Genomic DNA, 19,787 nt, shown 5'->3' with positions numbered 1-19,787 from the left:
GTGCTTGGACAGCTATTAATACACTGCACAGGGCATGACAAATGAGTGTCTGTGTAAATCAATAGAGCTTTCTATAAATGGACAAATGGTTTAGTATGAATAACAAAGAAGTGCACATGGTAACTGGTGTTGTAGCATTCTGTCAGGGATTTTAAAGTTCACTGTCATAACTTTGTTCCTCTTGACCTTTATTGATGATACCTTCAAAGCATGTTGAGCTGCTAACTTGACGTACAACCTTTAGACCTTCATCTCCTGCCCATGGCAGGGGGGGGTGAACTAGATGATCTTTAAAGGTCCCTTCCAGCCCAAACCATTCTATGATTCTATGATCTCATTTTCCCTTAGTGCAAAATACATACTGCTCTCCCCTTTCTTCTCTCTTGCCCCCCGTCCTTTTGTTTTGTCTCAACTCTTCCATGGTTGAGTAAGGAAGACTGTCTTATATGTGCTTCTCTTTTATTCATGCCTTCTAGTAGAAAATTCAGTGGTTTAATTCATTTCATTGTGGTTACGAAAGTGTAGAGGATTGTCTGTTGAAGGTTTCCTAATAGGTACATGAAATAATTCTTCACTTAAAGACCCCAGTGCACCAAATGTATCTGAATTCATAAATCATTGGAACAGGCTAGCTAAGTAATGAAATGTTATTGTTTCTGTTCTCTTGACTTAATAAATCAAGGCACAGAAAGGTAAAATTTAAACTTTTTGAAAAACACTAGAGACTTAAATCCAAATCTTATTTTCAAACATAATTTAAGCACTTCAGTTCACTCTGTCAAGAAGCACACAGAAATGGCTTTTGCAGAATGTTAAGTGAAAGTTGTCCTCTCAAGTGCCACTTAGAGAGGCAAATCTGGAGGAGACATGGATGTCTCATGAGATTCTCAGATGTGAGATGTGAGACAGACGTGAGAATGTGTCTACCATTTCTACCAAATGCAGGGATATATTGGACAGAGTATAGTTAGTAGACGATCCTTAACCTGTTGTAATAATCCTCTCTAAAATCATTAAAAACAAAGAGGAGAGCATGAAGAAATCATCCTAAATGTCTGTGTCAATGTAAGAATATATTTATTAAGTGTATATTTATTTCAGCTATTTGTAGTCTGGTGCTATTATTCAGCTGAAAGTTGCCATCACCTATGAGTGTAGGTGAGGACTGAACCCCCCAAAAAGTCTCGGATTTGGCACAGTGAGACTGGTAGGAGATCTCTTGCTTTGACCATGTAAACTGAGAACAAAAGACTGTGAGCTGGAAAGGAGCAGAGCACTTTTTGGCTCAGAGCCTACCTATAATGAATATTTTTTGGGAGACAACATTTCCCTCTGTTTTGGGGTAGAGGCATGGGGGGCTTGTATTTGTTTTTCTTCCTGTGATGCAAAAAGCTATAGTGTCTTTTGTTGTTCATTAACAAAAAAGGAAATATGACCACATTAAGGATATATTTGAGATGCATTTTAGACTTCAGGTGAACATGCATTTTCAGAAGAATTTAAAGTTGAAGTGATTGTACTGCCTGAATGGATGCTTCTTGTGTTTTGGTGTTAAGAGTATCCTAAAGCTAATTATCATGACCATTTTAGAAATTTTTTTAAGAATTGTAATTAATTGCTTTGCCTTTACTGATCCAGTATATAACACGTTTTTAGAAACATGAAAAATGCTAAGGCTGCCGTCTGTCTCCTTGTTTCTTTTATAGCATCATGAACAACAATTCATTGTGAACAAAGGAACTTCCTCTTGCCCCAAAGGAAAATTAATTAATTTTAAGGAAACATTGTGTAATGTGAAAACAAATATAGTTTACTTCATTGCACCTGACTTGCGCCTACACTCATGGGAAATAAATGGCAGATTTTTACTGACTTCAGCAGGAATAAGACTAGACCTCAGTGCATCAGGCGTGTAGTCTGCCTGTTGCTAGTCTGGAATGAAGGAGTGCAGATAGCTGCCCTGTAGGAGAAAATACAGAGTGTTCTTCAGTATCTGTGAAGGAGAGAGAAAGCTCTTAGCTGACCTGAAGATAATCCTCATCATTACTGGGGCTATGTTTTCCATCCTGAGAGAGGGATTAAAATTAGAGTTGACAAAGTCTCTCGTAATGACTGTGTCTTAGCAATGGTATCAATACAAGGCAGCTGCTGTTTTATACACAGTAGTCTGAAGTTTTCACTTTCAAATTGATTTTCCATAAACTCAGTCTCACAATTCAGAACAAAGTTGTCTCTAATTAAGGCAGTTGAAGGCTGTTTAGCATTATCCAAGTCATGATTGAAATCTTTAAATTTTCCAATGTTTGGAGAGACTCTTGTGCAAAATACTTTCTTCCAAATGGGAACTATGAAGTACCTCTGTTTTGACATTTGTAGAATCCTTGAATCTATAATGATCCAAAAGCAACATGTTTCATTTAATGGTAAGTTATGCCACAGTTATTTTTGGCTGCCTGAATGATACTGAGCTTTGAGAGCTGACCCCCCAAGAAAAGACATGCTTGCCTGTAGGCGCTGGTGGCAGGCGTTGAATGTCACTTGTCTGCAGCAGTTTGCTGGGCTGCTGCATCACTTTTAGTGTTTGCGAGGCTGAGGAACAGAGATGGTTTGTTTCTATGTGCAACATAAAATATGTATACATTCCTAGAGGACAGCTATACCTAAAACTAGAAATCACAATCAAAATCAGTTGATATCTAAGAGAGTACCGTTCTCAGTAATCTAGTTTTTTTCCTGCCTAGTCCCCTGCTAGGTTATGTACGGGAGAAGTGACTGCATTAGGGGTCAGTACTTCTCTACCACTGCCTCTGGGTGCCTGCAAGTCTGCAATAGCTTTCACGCTGTGAGAAGTGTGGGCTTCTTATTGCAGCTTAGCCTAGTGTAAGTATGGCCTGAAAATAAAAATGAAAATAAAATGTAATAGTGGTTTCCTCCAAGGAGACCTACTTTGCTTAACTGGCAAAAGATGCTAGAATATGCAATACTGGAGGTAGGCAGATCGCTCTGAGCAAAAATTCAGCAGACTTACAATAACATCAAAACCCAGTGGTTTCTGTTAAATAAGTGAAGGTTTGGATTAGGAGGCAGGGTTTTGAGACTACAAGTGCTATTACAAATTTTCCAACTGAATATTTTTGGGGGAATGAGGATTATTATCAAGTATTCAGTTGCAATATCGAGTGATTTAGTATATCAAGTACTGGTTTTCCCATGTTGTGGGAACTGGCACAGGATCTTAAGAAAAGTCAGTCAAGTGTTCCCTTCTAGTCCAGGCCTCATTACAAAAATGCCAAATAAATAGGCATGATTTGCTCAGCAATCAAGAAGCACAAAAGTCAAGCTAACACTGACTGCATTACATCCCTTCACTACACTTTCGAAGCCAGTGGTGTGAAAAAGGGTTTTATTATACAGATGTTTCCACTGTGGCTTGATAAGAGGGGAAACACAGCATTTATTTATAATGCTGTCAAGTTTAGATTTCCTAATTTTGGTAGCCTATTTGTAAAGAGATTTAGCTAACAGATCCAAGAAGACTTAGCTTCCATTTTACAGCCTCACAGCATTCAAAAAAAAATGGAGTAAGAGAAATATGGGGAGCTCTCTGGGTATTTTGTATAGTACAACTGTGTGTTGTGGTTCTTTTAGACATCTCTATATGGGAGCAGTCTGCCCTAACTATTTTAGGATAAAATCATAAAATATATTTTTATGTTACTGAAAATAAAATTAAAAAAATTAAACCCATACATATGTGAGTTAAAGGCTGTGCAGACTAAGCCTTTAATGATTGCTTCAAAACAGTAAGAAGAGTAGGCTCTGGGGAGACCTTATTGCGGCCTTTCAGTACTTAAAGGGGGCTTATAAGAAAGATGGGGACAGACTTTTTAGTAGGGCCTGTAGTGATAAGACAAGGGGTAATGGTTTCAGACTAAAAGAGGGTAGACTCAGACTAGATATAAGGAAGAAATTTTTTACAATGAGAGTGGTGAAACACTGGGGCAGGTTGCCCAGAGAGGTGGTAGATGCCCTATCCCTGGAAACACTCAAGGTCAGGTAGGACGGGGCTCTGAGCAACCTGATCTAGGAGAAGATGTCCCTGCTCATTGCAGGGGGGTTGGACTAGATGGCCTTTAAAGGTCCCTTCCAACCCAAAGCATTCTAAGATTCTATGATATGAATTTATTTTGGGTGGCATTTCAGGGTGATATTCGTAGAAAAAACATCTGAAAATCTTTAACTCATAGAAATACATTTTTTATGTACCAATCATGTCTTTATTTTTATCAATCAATCTGCAAGAATGTGTCTATAAAAGCGAACTGATAACTGTATATGATAGCCTCTTCAGTATGGAGGACTATTTACCCTCCAGCTTCTGATTTCTTACTGCTGCTTTTGCTTTTGCGGCTTCTGCTTCTACTTTGCTACTTACTTCTGCATCTGTACTTCTTGCTGCCTCATCTCACGGCGCTCTCTGCAGGATCACCCATAGACTTTTTATAGCCATATGTTGAATCCATTGGTAGGTGACATTGTGAAAATATGATGCAGAGCATTTTACCACCTTTGCTGGGTTTGATTGCACCCTCAAGATAAAGCACGGATTCCATACAGTTGTTCATTTAGACTTGTAAATAAGTAAACTCTATATGCCCTTGTTTCTCACCTCCCTTTTATTCTTTACTCTCTTTCAATATGCTGGATAATTATGTATGTTTACTTTTTCTTCCTAATGTTATTTTTAGGATTTAGCTGAATTTGAAATTGTTGTTAGTGAATCAATTTATTGCACTTTGGGATTTTCATTTTGTTGAATCATTGACTTTTCTTAACAAGGAAGAGAGAACTGTGCATCTTTCCATAGAATTTTTCTATACGGTACATTACATTATTTTTTCTCTAAAATTATGAATGTTAACTATATTTATGACTGTTGCTTTGTGTAACCACAGTTCTTTTGAAACAGCATTTGTTTAACTTTTATAGGTTGACAGAAGGTTAAAGTGAAGCAAGTAATGTAAATTGTATAATAGTTGTAATTATGTGAATGCATTGATTTTGGTGTTATGGTTACATGATGTGAAGTTATGCATGGGAGGCAGAGAGGTTTCTAGAGCCAGTTTTAACTCATAGATTTTTATATATTGTTTTAGTTTCTCAGTCTTTGAGAGAAAACTAGTTGAAACTTGCTCTGATGTAACTGTATAGAGATTTTCCTTTTCCATTGCTGAAAGAATTCGTAACACCAAGTCATAATATATTGAAAAATACATTGATTTGCTGTAATTTACAACCAGATTGTGCCATTTTGAAGTTTGCACTATGCAAAAATATGAATGTAATGGAAATTAAGATGAAAGGCACTACTATAAAGGAAACTTTATCATATGCAAGAGAAAATTTTTCTTACTTTAAGATTGCATTTAGATGTAGTAAAATACCTCTCTCACTCTTGAAATGATAGGAATTGTTTTTTAAGTAAAGACTAATAAAAGCTATAGTATGACCAGTGCATCTGGACTTACCACTGCAGAAACCAGGCTTATGAAGAGCTGCCACAGTTAAAAGTTTACATAGGATTGCCTTTTGTTTCCTTTTGATAGTAGCTGCCTCTGTTTGCTTCCAAGAGGTTTTCTCAGATAGCAAGTTCACTGTAAACAGAGAAGGGGGAGAAAGAAAAGAATATATCTTCTATAATGTTTCATTGCCAACTCCATTGCACCTGACAAGATGAGGTTGTGGACATACTTGGAATATCTGCTCTGATATTGTTCTAAATTGTAATGCATGGCGTGAATAATCTCATAAACGAATGTCGCTTCTGTTTTTACTCAAAATAGCAACTTGTAGCAAAATAAATTGTATGGTGCTTTTTATCCTGGATCTTAAAGAAGTACACAAAGAAAGCACCCTGAGAATTTTTATGAATTGTCATTTAGTACAAGATACCCTTCGATTAATTTACATATTTATTTATTTATTCTATTTTACTGTAGGCAGAGAATTCAGCGCTGGCTCTGGAAAATGAAAATCAGAGAGAACAGTATGAAAGATGTCTTGATGAGGTAAGGTAGATAAAAAGGTTGTTCTTACCTGGTACTATAATTAAATGAATAGAATTTAATCTCTCCCTCTCTTACAAGGTTGACATTGTTCTGCAATTTTCTAGTATTACCTCATTCTAATTAATTCCAAGAACAGGTGTCTGGCAGTCAGACATGTTGTTCTCCATGACCTCTGCTGTAAATCCTGCTTTGACCACATATCTTCACCAAAAAGTTGATATCCCTGTGACCAATATTTGGAACTGGTTTGGTTTCATTAGGAGGAAAAAATTATAATTTGCCTGTTAGGTTTTGTGTACTCCTTCTTTTCTGTAGAGTGGAACACAGGTGGCAGTGGCTTCTTCTACCAAAAATCCCCCAGCTTTTCTATGTAATATATTCTGTAACCAGGAAATTTAGTCTCTCAGCTCCCCCTTACATAAACGGTTTTTTATGCTGGGTTTTTTCTAGCCGTTGCCTCACTTCCACTACATGGCTCACCTTCTGATCAGACCTTCCAGTTACAGCTACAGTATAATTCACCCATCAGTTACTGTCAGAGCACTCCAGCAATGCCTACTGTTCCAGAAATGTCTAGTATCTCCTACTGCATGCAGCTTTCTCCATGTATATACTGATGCTTACTTGTTCCTCCCATTTATCCTGAAATAAGGCTCTTCAGCATACACAAGAACTTAAAATAGTTTTAAGAGTTTCAGTAGCTCCAAGAGTTGCTTAGTAGAAATCATTACCCGTTCCATAATAAGAATGCATAGTAGCATAAGTAATTAGCTAACATGCAAACAAAACACAACAAAAACTAGCCCAGCATCTCAGCTGTACCTTTGAGAAAAGAGTGCATGAGTGTGCAAACCACACATAGCAGATGGCAATTCATGTCTTCATACCAGATTTTTAAATTTTTAATCAGCATTTGCTGAAGTAATACTGGCATGAGCGATACAGCTCTGATACAAGAAGCTTCCAATTTAGTGCAGATTTTCATCAGCAAATCTGCACTTTTGCCACTATAGCATTTTTTTATCAGATAGCTGGAGTAAAAGACTTGCAGATACACTTTCCCACTAGGTTATGCTCTGTCTGTTCTGTGGCACTGGGATACTGGCAGAGCCTTCATCTGCATTGGCCTGAGTCACTCCATTCAGTGCACACTTGAATGATATTTGGATATCTTGGTGATAAGGATGAAATTACCATATAATTACTAACTTTGGTTTAAATTACAGAGCTTAACTTAAAATTGTTTTCTGATTGTCTAGGACAAAATCTGCCTACATAATTAATTTTGGAAATAAGTAGAACACCCTAATTGTCCATTCCAGCAAAAGGCTCCATACAGATTATAAGGACAGAAGATATGATTTTATTGTGCTTGCAGTAACATGATGGATTTCTGGTCCAGGGTTGTGGTTTTCACACACTGTTGCAGTTTAAAGAGCAAATAATTAGATCAAACTATGGTCTGAACTTTATTATCTTCAACATTATGTTGCCTGTTTTCGGTTTTTCCATATTATCACAGCCGTATCCATCTTCTCCCACTGTGTCAACTTCTTCAGGAAAAAGTGCTTCTCATCACCTGTGGTTTTGTGCTTCCCTGCTTTATTTTTTTGTTTGCTTATCTTCTTCCTTTTTTTGTCTTCTGTTTTGTGTGCAGTGACCTCTGTTGTCCTTCCTCATGGCTTGGTATCACTTTTTTCTTCTCCTTCCCCTTTCAGCCCCCACAATGCTTTGGTAGTGGCACTGTAACCAGCATTGTTTTAGCTGACACAAACTTGGACCTCATCCTTTCTGATCACTGAAGTGAAGAAGTGGTTGCCAGTGTCTCAGGCAACAAAACCATAGTTAATAATTGCAAGTTCTACAGGAGTCCCAGGTTAGCACCCACCTGAGCACATTTGCTTGCTGGAGCTTCACAAGAAATCTCACATTCTCACCCTCCTTCATTATAGTAACAAAAAAGAGAATAGGAGATGAGACATAACTGTAATTAGTGAATAACCCAATCAATGATTGTGAGAACCTTCACTTCCAACCAGAGTCTTCTGGGGATGTGTTTTATGTGACCCTTTCCAAACAGGGATTCTTACTGGAGATCTTAAGAAAATAAAATGCTTTCCATAAATATTTTTATGAAAAAAAAAAAGGTCTTCCACTTGAAAATTTCTTTCCTTTAAGACTTTAAGTCTCATGCTTCCTCTATTCATAAATCACCTTACATCAACCCCACTTCTTGAAGGTGAAGATCTCTTCAGGCCTTCCCTAGTGTGGGCTTCAGGACTTCTTCAGCAGTTTTTAGGAGCAGATGTATTCTCTACATCTATGTATCCGTCTGTGCTGCAGCTCCATTTTGCCCCAGGGAGACCTGATGGGTTTAAAGGGATGAACACAGATGTTCCTGAGAACACGAGGCTGTGATCACATCCAAACCTGAGACAGCTAAGCCTGCTGCCAAAAAACCTGAGTGCTTACTACAACCATTATTTTAATTTTGCCTCTGAAGTCCAATTAGTTATGAATGTATTGAACTTCACCTGGGCTGATACACAAGAAGTGCTTACCCCCAAAGCTAATACCTAGCCATTCTGGCTAGTTACATGTTTGGGATGCTTGACAGGCCCTTGAGATAATGAAGGTTGAGAACATCGTTTGATAACTATTGGGAGAATGCTGCCATCTTTCACTCATCATTGAGCATCCTCAAATTGCAGCTTCTCTCCCCTGGGCACAGGCAAACTCTGCTCAGGGCACTCAAGCATCATTTAATCTGGCCACCCTGCCAACAGTGTCCCTGCTTGGTCCGTCAGGCCTCTACAGCAATGTGATAAGGACACTTGCTATGCACAGTGTGCTTTCTGCTGAGGTGTTGGTGGTTATTAAGCTGCATATGAAGGTACTAAAAATAATCACCGTGATTTTTCTGTCTGTTTGTGACAAAAAGATACCGGAGCTGAGTTCTTAAAGCTATGCCTGCCATTATTTTCTCTCATTTTTCTTTTTTTTATCAATGGTTTTACATAGTTCTTTTCATTCATATAATGTCCCACATTTAATATTGTATGAATGCTTGCACCTGTGACTTAAAAATGCATGCTCTATAATCGTTTTCATGGTAAAATTCAACGAAACTCGAATGTTCATAGAGATGAAATCTAAAAAGAATATGGGTCAAGCTGAAGTGAGTCCTTTATGAATTTTAATAAATACTCACTGATTTTTAAAGTAATTGTTCGTCTCTGAAGTGTACATATAAACAACTTTAGAACAGTATTTGGAAGAAGGTGTCATTGAAATGTTTCAGTACTTGATAAAAAAGAGAAGAGCTCATTTAATTTCAGAAATACTCCAGAAACATATCTTTCTGTCTCTGAAAAATGTAATGCAAAAACCAGGATTGTCTTCTTGTACCTTTGGGGTTTGAAGTTAACATGCTAAATCCTAGTTTCCTGTCCTGGAATTCAGCTGTCAGTTTATTGGTAAGTGACAATGTCATGTTTATTCACATCACTGTGCCAGCTGAGATTTCTGTCAAGCTTCACCATACTTACATGCAGGAAATCGTGCAACTTACGGTAGATGATATTTTTGCTGATCTTTTAAGAATTAGCTAATCAAAAATACACAGTTACCTTAAAAAGGCATTCTGTTGTTAAGATTCGAATAAAATATAATACCTTTCATTTTAGAACACTTGAAATGTCTTTGTGCGTATGAAACCATACGTGAAAGGCAGCTGTATAAAATCTCAGTACTTGTAAAAGGTATAATAGATGTTAAACTAGGGTCTCTTTTCTTTGATTCATTCTTTTATACTTTTTCTATTAAGACCACTTTATAACATGTATATGTAAACATAATTGTGTAAGGAAAAAGTGAAGCTGGATCTTTTATCTCTTTTATTGTAATCCACAAAAGGAAACCTCACCTAAAGATCTTGTCTATTAAGTTCAAAGGAAAGGCAGGCGGTGTGAAGGCAAGCGGTGTCATCTCCTACATAATAGCAGACTAAGGAACCGGCCATCTCTATTCTATTCCTTGTTTCACCTAGATTAACTGCATGAATCACAGGTCAAGTCATTTTACAGCCTGCTTTTTACTGGCATTGAGCTGCAGTTCTGCCTCATATCAGTGGAAATTTCACATATTCTGCATCTCAGAAGTCAGTCCCTCTGCCTTCAATGGTCTCAGTTTCCTCAGTTTTTGGTAGTTGGGACTGTCAGTTTTGTAGTGCGGGCTTATGTTGTTCATTCATATCCGTGGTGTCTCTTGATACCCGTAAGTGAAAATGAAGTAGATCTGCTAGCTTAGCAGTTAATTTCCATCTGGACACTAGCACTGCTGTAGGAGCGGAATGGCAACCTCATTTGAAATGCAAAAGTTTGAATATGATTCCACTTATTGACTGCTAAATTAATTTTAGTAACTGCAAAACATTTTACTGAAGGCTTCCCACCTCTGTTCCTGCTGAAAACCAAGAATACAGACCTGAAAATCTTTGAATGGTAATAGCAACACAGTTTGCCAAGTTGCTAGATACTAGAATAAAATAACCTCATTTTGTAAAGAAACTAGTTGCATATCTCATTGAGATCTATGGAGCTGTGGATCACTGGCAGGTACTTTCATTTAGATACCTAACTTTATACATGCAAAGCTGGAAAATTTGTCACACATGCACCGGCAAGTTCAGTTTTTTCTCATTTGGAAGATTATGCCATGCAGTATATCATAGAATGATAGAATGGTTTGGGTTGGAAAGGACCTTAAAGATCATCTGGTTCCAGCCCCCCAGCCATAAGCAGGGGCACCTTCCACTAGACCAGGTTGCTCAAAGCCCCATCCAACCTGGCCTTGAACACTGCCAGGGAGGGGGCATCCACAATGTGTCTGGACAATGTGTTCCAGTGCCTCACGACCCTCATGGTGAAGAATTTCTTCCATATATCTAACCTAAATCTACCCTCTTTCAGTGTAAAGCCATTACCCCTTGTCCTATCACTATCTGCCCTTGTAAAAAGTCCCTCTCCAGCTTTCTTGTAGGTCCCCTTCAGGTACTGGAAGGCTGCTATAAGGTCCCCCTGGAGCCTTCTCTTCTCCAGGCTGAACAACCCCAACTCTCTCAGCCTGTCTTCCAGCCCTCTGATCATCTTCGTGGCCTTCCTCTGGACTCGCTCCAACAGGTCCATGTCCTTCTTATGTTGGGGGCCCCAGAACTGAAGGCAGTAGCCCAGGTGGGGTCTCACGAGAGCAGAGTAGAGGGGCAGAATCACCTCCCTCAACCTGCTGGCCATGCTTCTTTTGATGCAGCCCAGGGTACGGTTGGCTTTCTGGGCTGCAAGCACACATTGCTGGGTCATGGTGAGCTTCTCATCAACCAACACCCCCATAAAAAACAAAAGCTATAGGAGTAATTTTGTAGGCTATTCTGTTGTGAGTGACTAGTACACACTTCAAAGAACCTTTTAGTTCTTCCTTGGTAAAGTAACTCCATGTCAGAAAGTAAAGAAATAATGTATTTGATATGGTTTGTTCAATTTTCAGGTAGAGCAAACAGACGTTAAAAGTACATGCTAGAAGGAACACTGTCGGATGTAGATCCTGAAAGCCTATAGGGCAAGGCATATGGTTTTTCAAAACTGTAAAATATTTACTTCTATTGGTTATTACTGTTCTAATATTAGTCTGTGTCTTCTGTTAAATCGTGTGTAGAGCTATTTTATGGGACCATTGTTCCACAGGCTGCCTTAAGTTAGGGACCAGTTTGGAGAAAAAAATTGATGCTAGGCAATTTTATGAGAGTATGAATCAAATGTAACTTTTGGATCTAACAGAATTGAATTATTTGCAGAAATGAATTATCTTCAACTCCTTCCTCACAACTCAGTTCACATTAATGGTATGGGTTTTTTTCTTTAATTTGCCAAGAGTAAGAAGAATCAATGCAGATTTGGCGATACCTGCATATGCTTTACTGTAATTTCTGAAAGCCAAAACCAAACCAGAAGTCATAACTACTGTCTCTTTTTGCAGAGTGAGATCTCTAGTTGCTCTGCCTAAATGCAAGAGCAAAAATATAGGCAAACATATTGTGTGATAACATATGCATATATAGTTTTAAACTACATTAGAAACGTAACATACAAGTTAGACATCATCAACAGAAAATCTTGTCTCAGTCCCTCTTTGTGTCCCTCCTTCCCCTTCCCTGCCCCTACGCCTGCTGGTAAATATAAATTAGAAAGGACGTATAAAATAAATAACTTCAAAAATTCCCTGTTGAATATATAGTTCTACTAATCAATGGTGTGTAATCTCATTCAAGTCAATTATGCTATGTGGTGTGAATGCCTTCCAACCACATTCTGATGACAGTAGGTACTTTAATTTTCTGTGGCACTTTATGGTTTCTGCTTGTCATGATAGATGTACCGTTTTGTCAATATTGCATCAAGAAACAAACTTCATGAAAACATTCAGGACTCCATCCTCGGCTGGTAAAAATCAGCTCTAGTGAACGCAGTCAATCCATGCTGATGCACACCAGCTGCATACAGGACTGTGAAATTTTAATCCAGTCCAAGGAAGAGATGACAGAAGTTAACCAAATGTCCATCATGTCATACTGCAATTGATACAATACACGTTTGCTTATAATGAGGACTAGGACAGAAGTAGTTAACGTGCATTTCCTGTATTCTTACTAGTATTATCTGATGCAAATACTAGTAAATAGTGAAAATACTACAATTGGTGGTGGTTATAGACGGAAAGTGGAATGTAAAGCCACAAAAGAAGGTATTGTTATGTATAAGCACACATGATAACAAACTATTTTATTTATTTATTTCAGGTAGCTAATCAGGTTGTTCAGGCTCTACTTACTCAAAAGGTAAGTTGTGGTTTGGGTATTATGGTGTAACTTAAAACTTGCAAATGTTCATTGTTCATTTGAGAGATACATATTCTTATATAGTATACATTTTTTAAATGATGTTCACACATTTAATTACCAAGGCTGCCACACGTCAGGCCTAAAGCCAAGTATTTTGCAATCCAAGTGAATAAATATCTGTGAGACTGTACATCTTTAAGGCTTGATCATATAGGACCCATATCCAATTTTTATTGTTTACCTATAATGAGACAATAGCAACTGAAAATCCTTCCTCCAGATGGTAATTTTTCCATTCCCTATCCACAATGAGTTATGTTGCTCCCACAGTACGTTCCTGTGGAACGTAAAACAGATAAATTACAGTGCATGTCAAGAGCTGGCACGCTCACTCACATTCAGCGGAAGGAAAGACTTCCTGGTGTGGGTCTGTGCTTCCCTGAGTAAAAGAGAAGCCTCCATGTGTAGAACGGGGATTCAGCTACTCTACTTGTAGGCTGGGAACCAGCAACAGAGACCATGTATTTTGTCTTAAAAAACCTTTTGATGTCCTCCTGCTCCATTCTCCTGGATAAGCAAGGGAAGTACTGCACAGGCTAAATTCTTGTAGGGTGATTGCAAACCTGGCAGAATCAGAATGAAAGATTCACTATGGCTTCTATAAAGGTCAGTTCTGGATCAAGTCATGTCTGAAGTTTCTGTTCACGCTCCAAATAGTTGGAAATGAAGTGTGGTTGTCGCAGATAGAACGTAGTGGGAGGAGTAAAATTAAAAATTAGCTTGCTAAAATGAAGAAGTGATCTGGAAAAAAGTAAGATGAAATTAAACAGAGAGAAAAGCAAAGTAATACATGTAAGTAGAAATAATCAGCTGCCCAGAGAGGGTAGGGAATAACTGGTAGGACAGGTCTTTGAGTTCATAGAACCGTAGAATCATAGAATCATTAAGGTTGGAAAAGACCCTTAAGATCGAGTCCAACCATTAACCTAGCACTGCCAAGTCCACCACTAAACCATGGCCCTAAGCACCACATCTACCCGGCTTTTAAAAACCTCCAGAGATGGAGACTCAACCACTTCCCTGGACAGCCTGTTCCAATGCCTGACTACCCTTTCAGGGAAGAAATTTTTCCTAATATCCAACCTAAACTTCCCCTGGTGCAGCTTGAGGCCATTTCCTCTCATCCTATCACTTGTTACTAGGGAGAAGAGACCGACCCCCACCTGGCTACAGCCTCCTTTCAGGTAGCTGTAGAGAGCAATAAGGGCTCCCCTCAGCCTCCTCTTCTCCAGGCTAAACAACCCCAGCTCCCTCAGCCGCTCCTCACCAGACTTGTTCTCTAGACCCTTCACTGGCTTCGTTGCCCTTCTCTGGCCACACTCCAGCACCTCCATGTCCTTCTTGTAGTGAGGGGCCCAAAACTGAACACAGGACTCGAGGTGTGGCCTCACCAGTGCCCAGTACAGGGGCACGATCACCTCCCTGGTCCTGCTGGCCACACTATTCCTGACACAAGCCAGGATGCCATTGGCCCTCTTGGCCACCTGGGCACACTGCTGACTCAGGTTCAGGCAGCTGTCAACCAACACCCCCAGGGCCTTTTCCGCCAGGCAGCTCTCCAGCCACTCCTCCCCAAGCCTGTAGCATTGCATGGGGTTGTTGGGACCCAAATGCAGGACCCAGCACTGAGCCTTGTTGAATCTCATACAGTTGTCCCCGGCCCAACGATCCAGCCTGTCCAGGTCCCTCTGTAGGGCCTTCCTACCCTCCAGCAGATCGACACTCCCACCCAACTTGGTGTCATCTGCAAACTTACTGAGGGTGCACTCGATCCCCTCATCCAGATCATCAGTGAAGATATTGAACAGGACCAGCCCCAACACTGGGCCCTGGGGAACACCACTCGTGACCGGCCGCCAACTGGATTTGACTCCATTCACCACCACTCTCTGGGCCCGGCCGTCCAGCCGGTTTTTAACCCAGCGCAGAGTGCACTTCCCCAAGCCATGAGCAGCCAGCTTCCTCAGTTGAACATGATTCCATGATGTCATTTTGGCGGGGGGGAGGGAGGAGACAAACAAAATATAAAGATCTATAATAATAAGCTACAAACCCTTCAATATTCATGAAATGATCCCTTGTGAGATCCAGACCACTTGATGAATGTGGCATTATTAAATTCTTTGGATCATTTAGCTTTTAAAAGACGAGTCTGAGAGAGACATAAATACAGTCTTTTAGTACAGATAGTGCAAAGAAGAATATAAACTGTTTTGTCTACACTGAATGACAGGACAAGAAATAATGTTCTTAAAATGCAGCAAGAAACACCAAGTTAACATAATCAAAAACTTCTGCCACATGCCCAAAAGCTTTCTAGATGCAAATATAGCAAAGTACTGAAATAGATTGTGGCGAGTGGCTCCAAAACCTCCATTATGGACATCATTCAGAACAGCAGAACACCCCCACATGGGGGTGAGCAGGGACTGAGGGTGACAGCAGGGCAGGCAGGACGGTAAGCATCAAGTGTCAGGGTCAGGCCTGGAGGCACTGATCAGGGTCAGCCTTGGTCCCGTGGTCGCTGGGCAAGTCCGTGGGGAGGAGGCAGGTCCGAGCGAAGCCAAGCCAGGGGGTCAGGACGCAGCTCAGGATCAGGAGACTGGGTGTGGGCGTAAGTGCAAGGGGGCTGCTGCACGGCTCAGACACGAACAAGATGACCTTGAACTCTGCCAACTAAACTAAAAGTGGGGAGTGTGCCCTGACAGCAGGATAAACAACATCTGCGCCCATAAACATCTGCACCTAAGTGAATGGTAAATAGGTGCAGAAGGTTGCATTTGGCCATCTGCACATCAGGGAGAAGGCTGGATACCCTTCTCAGCTCCTTACTGGGCAGATTTTTTGTGAATCAATTTTATGACATTCTGGATAGATTAAAAGATGTACAGGGAGATGTTCTAATCCCATTAAGCCTGCTCTTGGATATTCTGCCTTGAAGACAGAGATGTCCAGGTGACCTGTAGGTGAGTAGTGCAAGACTCTGGAGGGTGCAGTTGCTCGCTATATAGATAACACATTCCTGTGGCCTAAGCCAGCATCAGGAATCCAGAACTAATAATGTTCCCTAAATCTTTTCACCTGGCAGCTGTGGCCACAAAACAGCGATGCAGCTGTTACCACAGGTTAGAGATGAAAGTATCATTGTTCAGTCCTATGGTTTTTTGATGCACAACGAGGCCTTTTACTCCAGAAGAGGGATATTGCCGTACAGCAATTGGAAGCATTGTAGCTTGGAGGTGATTTGTGCAAACCACAACATATGGGGACGCTTGCACTGCTGCTCTCTGTGCTGTATTACTCTTCCTGTACTCTGTATACACATATGCTGTACGGTCTGTGTATCATCAGAGGACTGCAGTCTGCAGAGCTATTGCTGTAACACCTTTTAGAAACATAACTTTGGCTATTTTTAAAAAAACCTCAAATCTGTGTTTCAGTACAGCTTAAATGGAAATGGAGGCATTTTCTCATATTAATACACACAAAAACCTCATCCACATTTTGTAATATAAAACCATATGTGATTAAATATTTACCAGAGGGTTAATCTCAATATATTAGTCTCTAGTTTGGGAATATTATGGTTGTTTCCCAAATGAAGAGAGGAGGTTCCTGAGTCCCTTTGCAAAGGTGTCAGACATTTTGATGACTACATACTTTCTCAGTAATTAATCCTCCCAAACCCATAGGAACCAAGGAGTTCATATGGATACAATAAAAACAGATTTGAATACATTTAATAAAGTGATTTACTTAGTATTGATGGGATTTAACAGCTGCTTACCTATTACTGAGTAATAACAGCTAATTTAATATCCATAGAAAGAGGAAAGAGGGTACTCTTCTAAATGCTAATGAATATTAACTGTTATAGTGCTCCTGACACCATTCATATAAGCCCTTTTATAAGAAAAGACAGGAACACAATAGCATACAATAAAGAGGAAATTGGACTCCTCACACCAGTCCCAAACAGGTAGATATCAGAATCCAAATAGTAACTAGTAAACAGATAAATCTACCATCATGCAGCTAAGCAGTAAGACAGAGCCAGTCATGCCACAGTGAGATAACACACCTCGGGGGCATAGTGAGACATGAAGAAAAGCTGAGAGCTTTCAGAAAATGGAGAAGAGTGATTTTGTACAGTAACGCACACTGCATAGGCTTTCCTGTGAATCTGAAATTGTCCCTCAAGGACTAATTTTTGTTTAAATTAAGTACATGCTGTAATGTAACGAATAAAGCCCTGTGTACTCGCCAGCATGTGGAAAGACTGTGATTCCACTGAGAGATTCTGGTGACACAAATTGAGTGATCAAAGCTTGAGTGATTCATCAATGTCACCGAAACCTTGCAATGGAATTACAGTCTTAAATGTGCACTTTTCAAGTATATAATTTGTTACAATACATATAGAATTTCTCTTAATATGAGAGGCTTTTTTTATTGTGACTATGGAGAAACTATATTAAATTGAGATTTGTGCTGAATTAGCCACACAGCAAAATTTCACGATTCTATGTAGCAAAATTATATGGATTTTTTTACCACTTACTAATAGAAAATTTTACCTCTGGGAAATTTAAGTCAGAAAAACAACAAAATGATTTGAGACAAACCTGTATGCTCTGATACTTACTGGAAGCATCCATTCTTTCTCCTTCCACCCAAAGACTTTTCATATCACATGAGATGATAGGAGTGCTAGGGACTGGATTTTTTTTTTCTTTTTTTCCCCTGTAAGACCTAGATCAGCAGTTTGAAATCTGAGTTACACCACTTAATGAAATTATTGTTTTGTGATCTACGTACGTGCTCTTTGCATATTACCCTCCTCCGCAGGAGTGTATTCAAGAGAATACTTTTTTACTCTGGATTCTGTATGAAAGTTATTTCTTCTTCCTTTTCATCAATGAAATAAAAAATAAGTGAATTAAGTGTTAAAACAGAAGAAGCGTCTTCAGAGGAAGAGCAGCATATTTCTGGAACCTCTAATGAGGGCATTGAATCCCATTTTGGAGAAGAGTGAGTCTCATTCCAAAGAGGAAAAGTAAGAATAGAGAGATGTTCGGATATTACTATAGTGAGACCATAAGAATACCTTAGATATTTGGGAGATAGCTATCTTAATAGCTGGTCATTTTGGCCACAGGAGAAGAATTACATGCTTCAGACATTTGGTAGTTCTATTAGTTGATAATTTTAGGACTTCAACTTTCTAAACTCAGACTTTATTTTACTAGAATACTGCTACCTTAATGTGCCTCATTTCTCCTCTGGACTATGTGTGGCTTTACCGTTGGCACAGTTTATAGCATCTGGGTGGGTAATCTACTATCTTGTATTTCACTTTTTACAGAAAGTCTAAAGTTTGAAACATAAATCTTATGGTTTTAAAACTGTTAAGACAGGAAGGTTTTGAGCAGAGGCATTGCTAAGACTTAAATTTTTTCTACATTGTCAGTTTCTGTGAATCATTTTTCCCTTTCAGTGCACTTAGTAGTGTTGAAATGTTAAACACTGTTGTAACAGCTAAGGCTCTGTTTTGAATTCTCTGATTATTTGTGAAAGGCAGATAATGATAGGTCTTGATGCTTGCAGTTTCCTAATAGAGATTGCCTTGTGTAAGACCAGAGATAAGAGGTGTCACTGACAGAAATCAAAGCTTTAGGATTTTGCAAAACATCAAACCCAGGATTTTTTGGGGCTCATGTTGGAAGGTTCTAGCAATTTTACTTGAACAGCCACTTGACAGCCACCTAAAAAAAATATTAAGAAACTATCAAGAGAAAATAACTGCATTCATCCAGTAGTATCATAAAATCTGGTACATTCTATATGCATAAAAAAGACATTCACCATTTTCTGGAAGTCTCAAGATGAGCTTATTTTATTGTGTGTGCACCTCTTATAACCTCAGTACTGGTTACAGTGGAGACTGTAGGCAAGAATTTAAGCTGACTACAATTTCCTCCTCTGAGTTGTTTTCTCACAAGGCTAGGTTGTCATGTTGATAATGGTATTGACAGGACAGCATATGGCGATCCAGAGGCCTGTTCCTCCACCTTCATATGGTGGAAAGTAATATCAGCTAGGCAATACCACAGGGCAGCAACTGTCCTAAATTTAAAGAAATAGGGAAAGTATTTTGGAGATTTAATTTTTTTCTTTTAATGGCTGCAGCTTTTTATCTTTATATGTAATCTTCATTAGGAGACCGCTCTTCCTGATTTATGGGGCTCTCACACCTCAAAATGGACAACTGCACAAATTATGCTGAAAGGCTGAGTGTCAGATTTTGTTCTCTCTCCAAAATCCTCTTTCTGATAGAATCCTGTATTCCTTCAAGTGGCCAGGAAAAGCATGTCTTACATTGAAGACAGATAGATATTTGCTGTATCTGAAAGCCATTAATAGCTTGTTCGTGATGAACCTGACTCAGCCTTGCCTGAAAGACCTGCATCTTTCAGTTTTGATGGTAATGTCCCGTGCCTTAAGGTGCAGAGGTTTTACACTCCACCTCTGCTTCTAAAGGCCTATTTTAAGACTTTTTGATACCTCATGTTGGAAATGACAGGCAGATTCATATTGCCACATGTGCCTGGTGCACCAACATCTTGCTATGGCCTAGCCAGCTCTACAGTGGCAAGTTACGGTGGGGCAGATGCAGACCATCCACAATATACCAGCCAGAAATGCTGATTTGGTTATTCCAGAAAAAGCAAGGAGCGGGTCAGAGTTCAGAAGAGTACCTTGAAAGC

General features: G+C 39.4%; 1 protein-coding gene across 1 annotated transcript in view; it reads left to right on the top strand.

The window, feature by feature from the left end:
• NCKAP5 (NCK associated protein 5) overlaps nucleotides 1-19,787 on the top strand; it is a 406,910-nt gene that overhangs the window by 295,764 nt on the left and 91,359 nt on the right. Inside the window, exons 9-10 of the mRNA XM_087733741.1 lie at nucleotides 6,000-6,068; nucleotides 12,919-12,957. Of these exons, the coding sequence (XP_087589867.1) occupies nucleotides 6,000-6,068; nucleotides 12,919-12,957 (108 nt within the window). The remainder of the gene's footprint in view (nucleotides 1-5,999; nucleotides 6,069-12,918; nucleotides 12,958-19,787) is intronic.

This window comes from Nipponia nippon, unplaced genomic scaffold, assembly GCF_047370975.1.
Source record: "Nipponia nippon isolate SJK-2023a ecotype South Korea unplaced genomic scaffold, ASM4737097v1 scaffold_5, whole genome shotgun sequence".
Lineage (NCBI taxonomy): Eukaryota > Metazoa > Chordata > Aves > Pelecaniformes > Threskiornithidae > Nipponia > Nipponia nippon.
The sequence above is the reverse complement of the archived record's forward strand: the minus strand, read 5'-3'. Positions and strand labels throughout refer to the sequence as shown.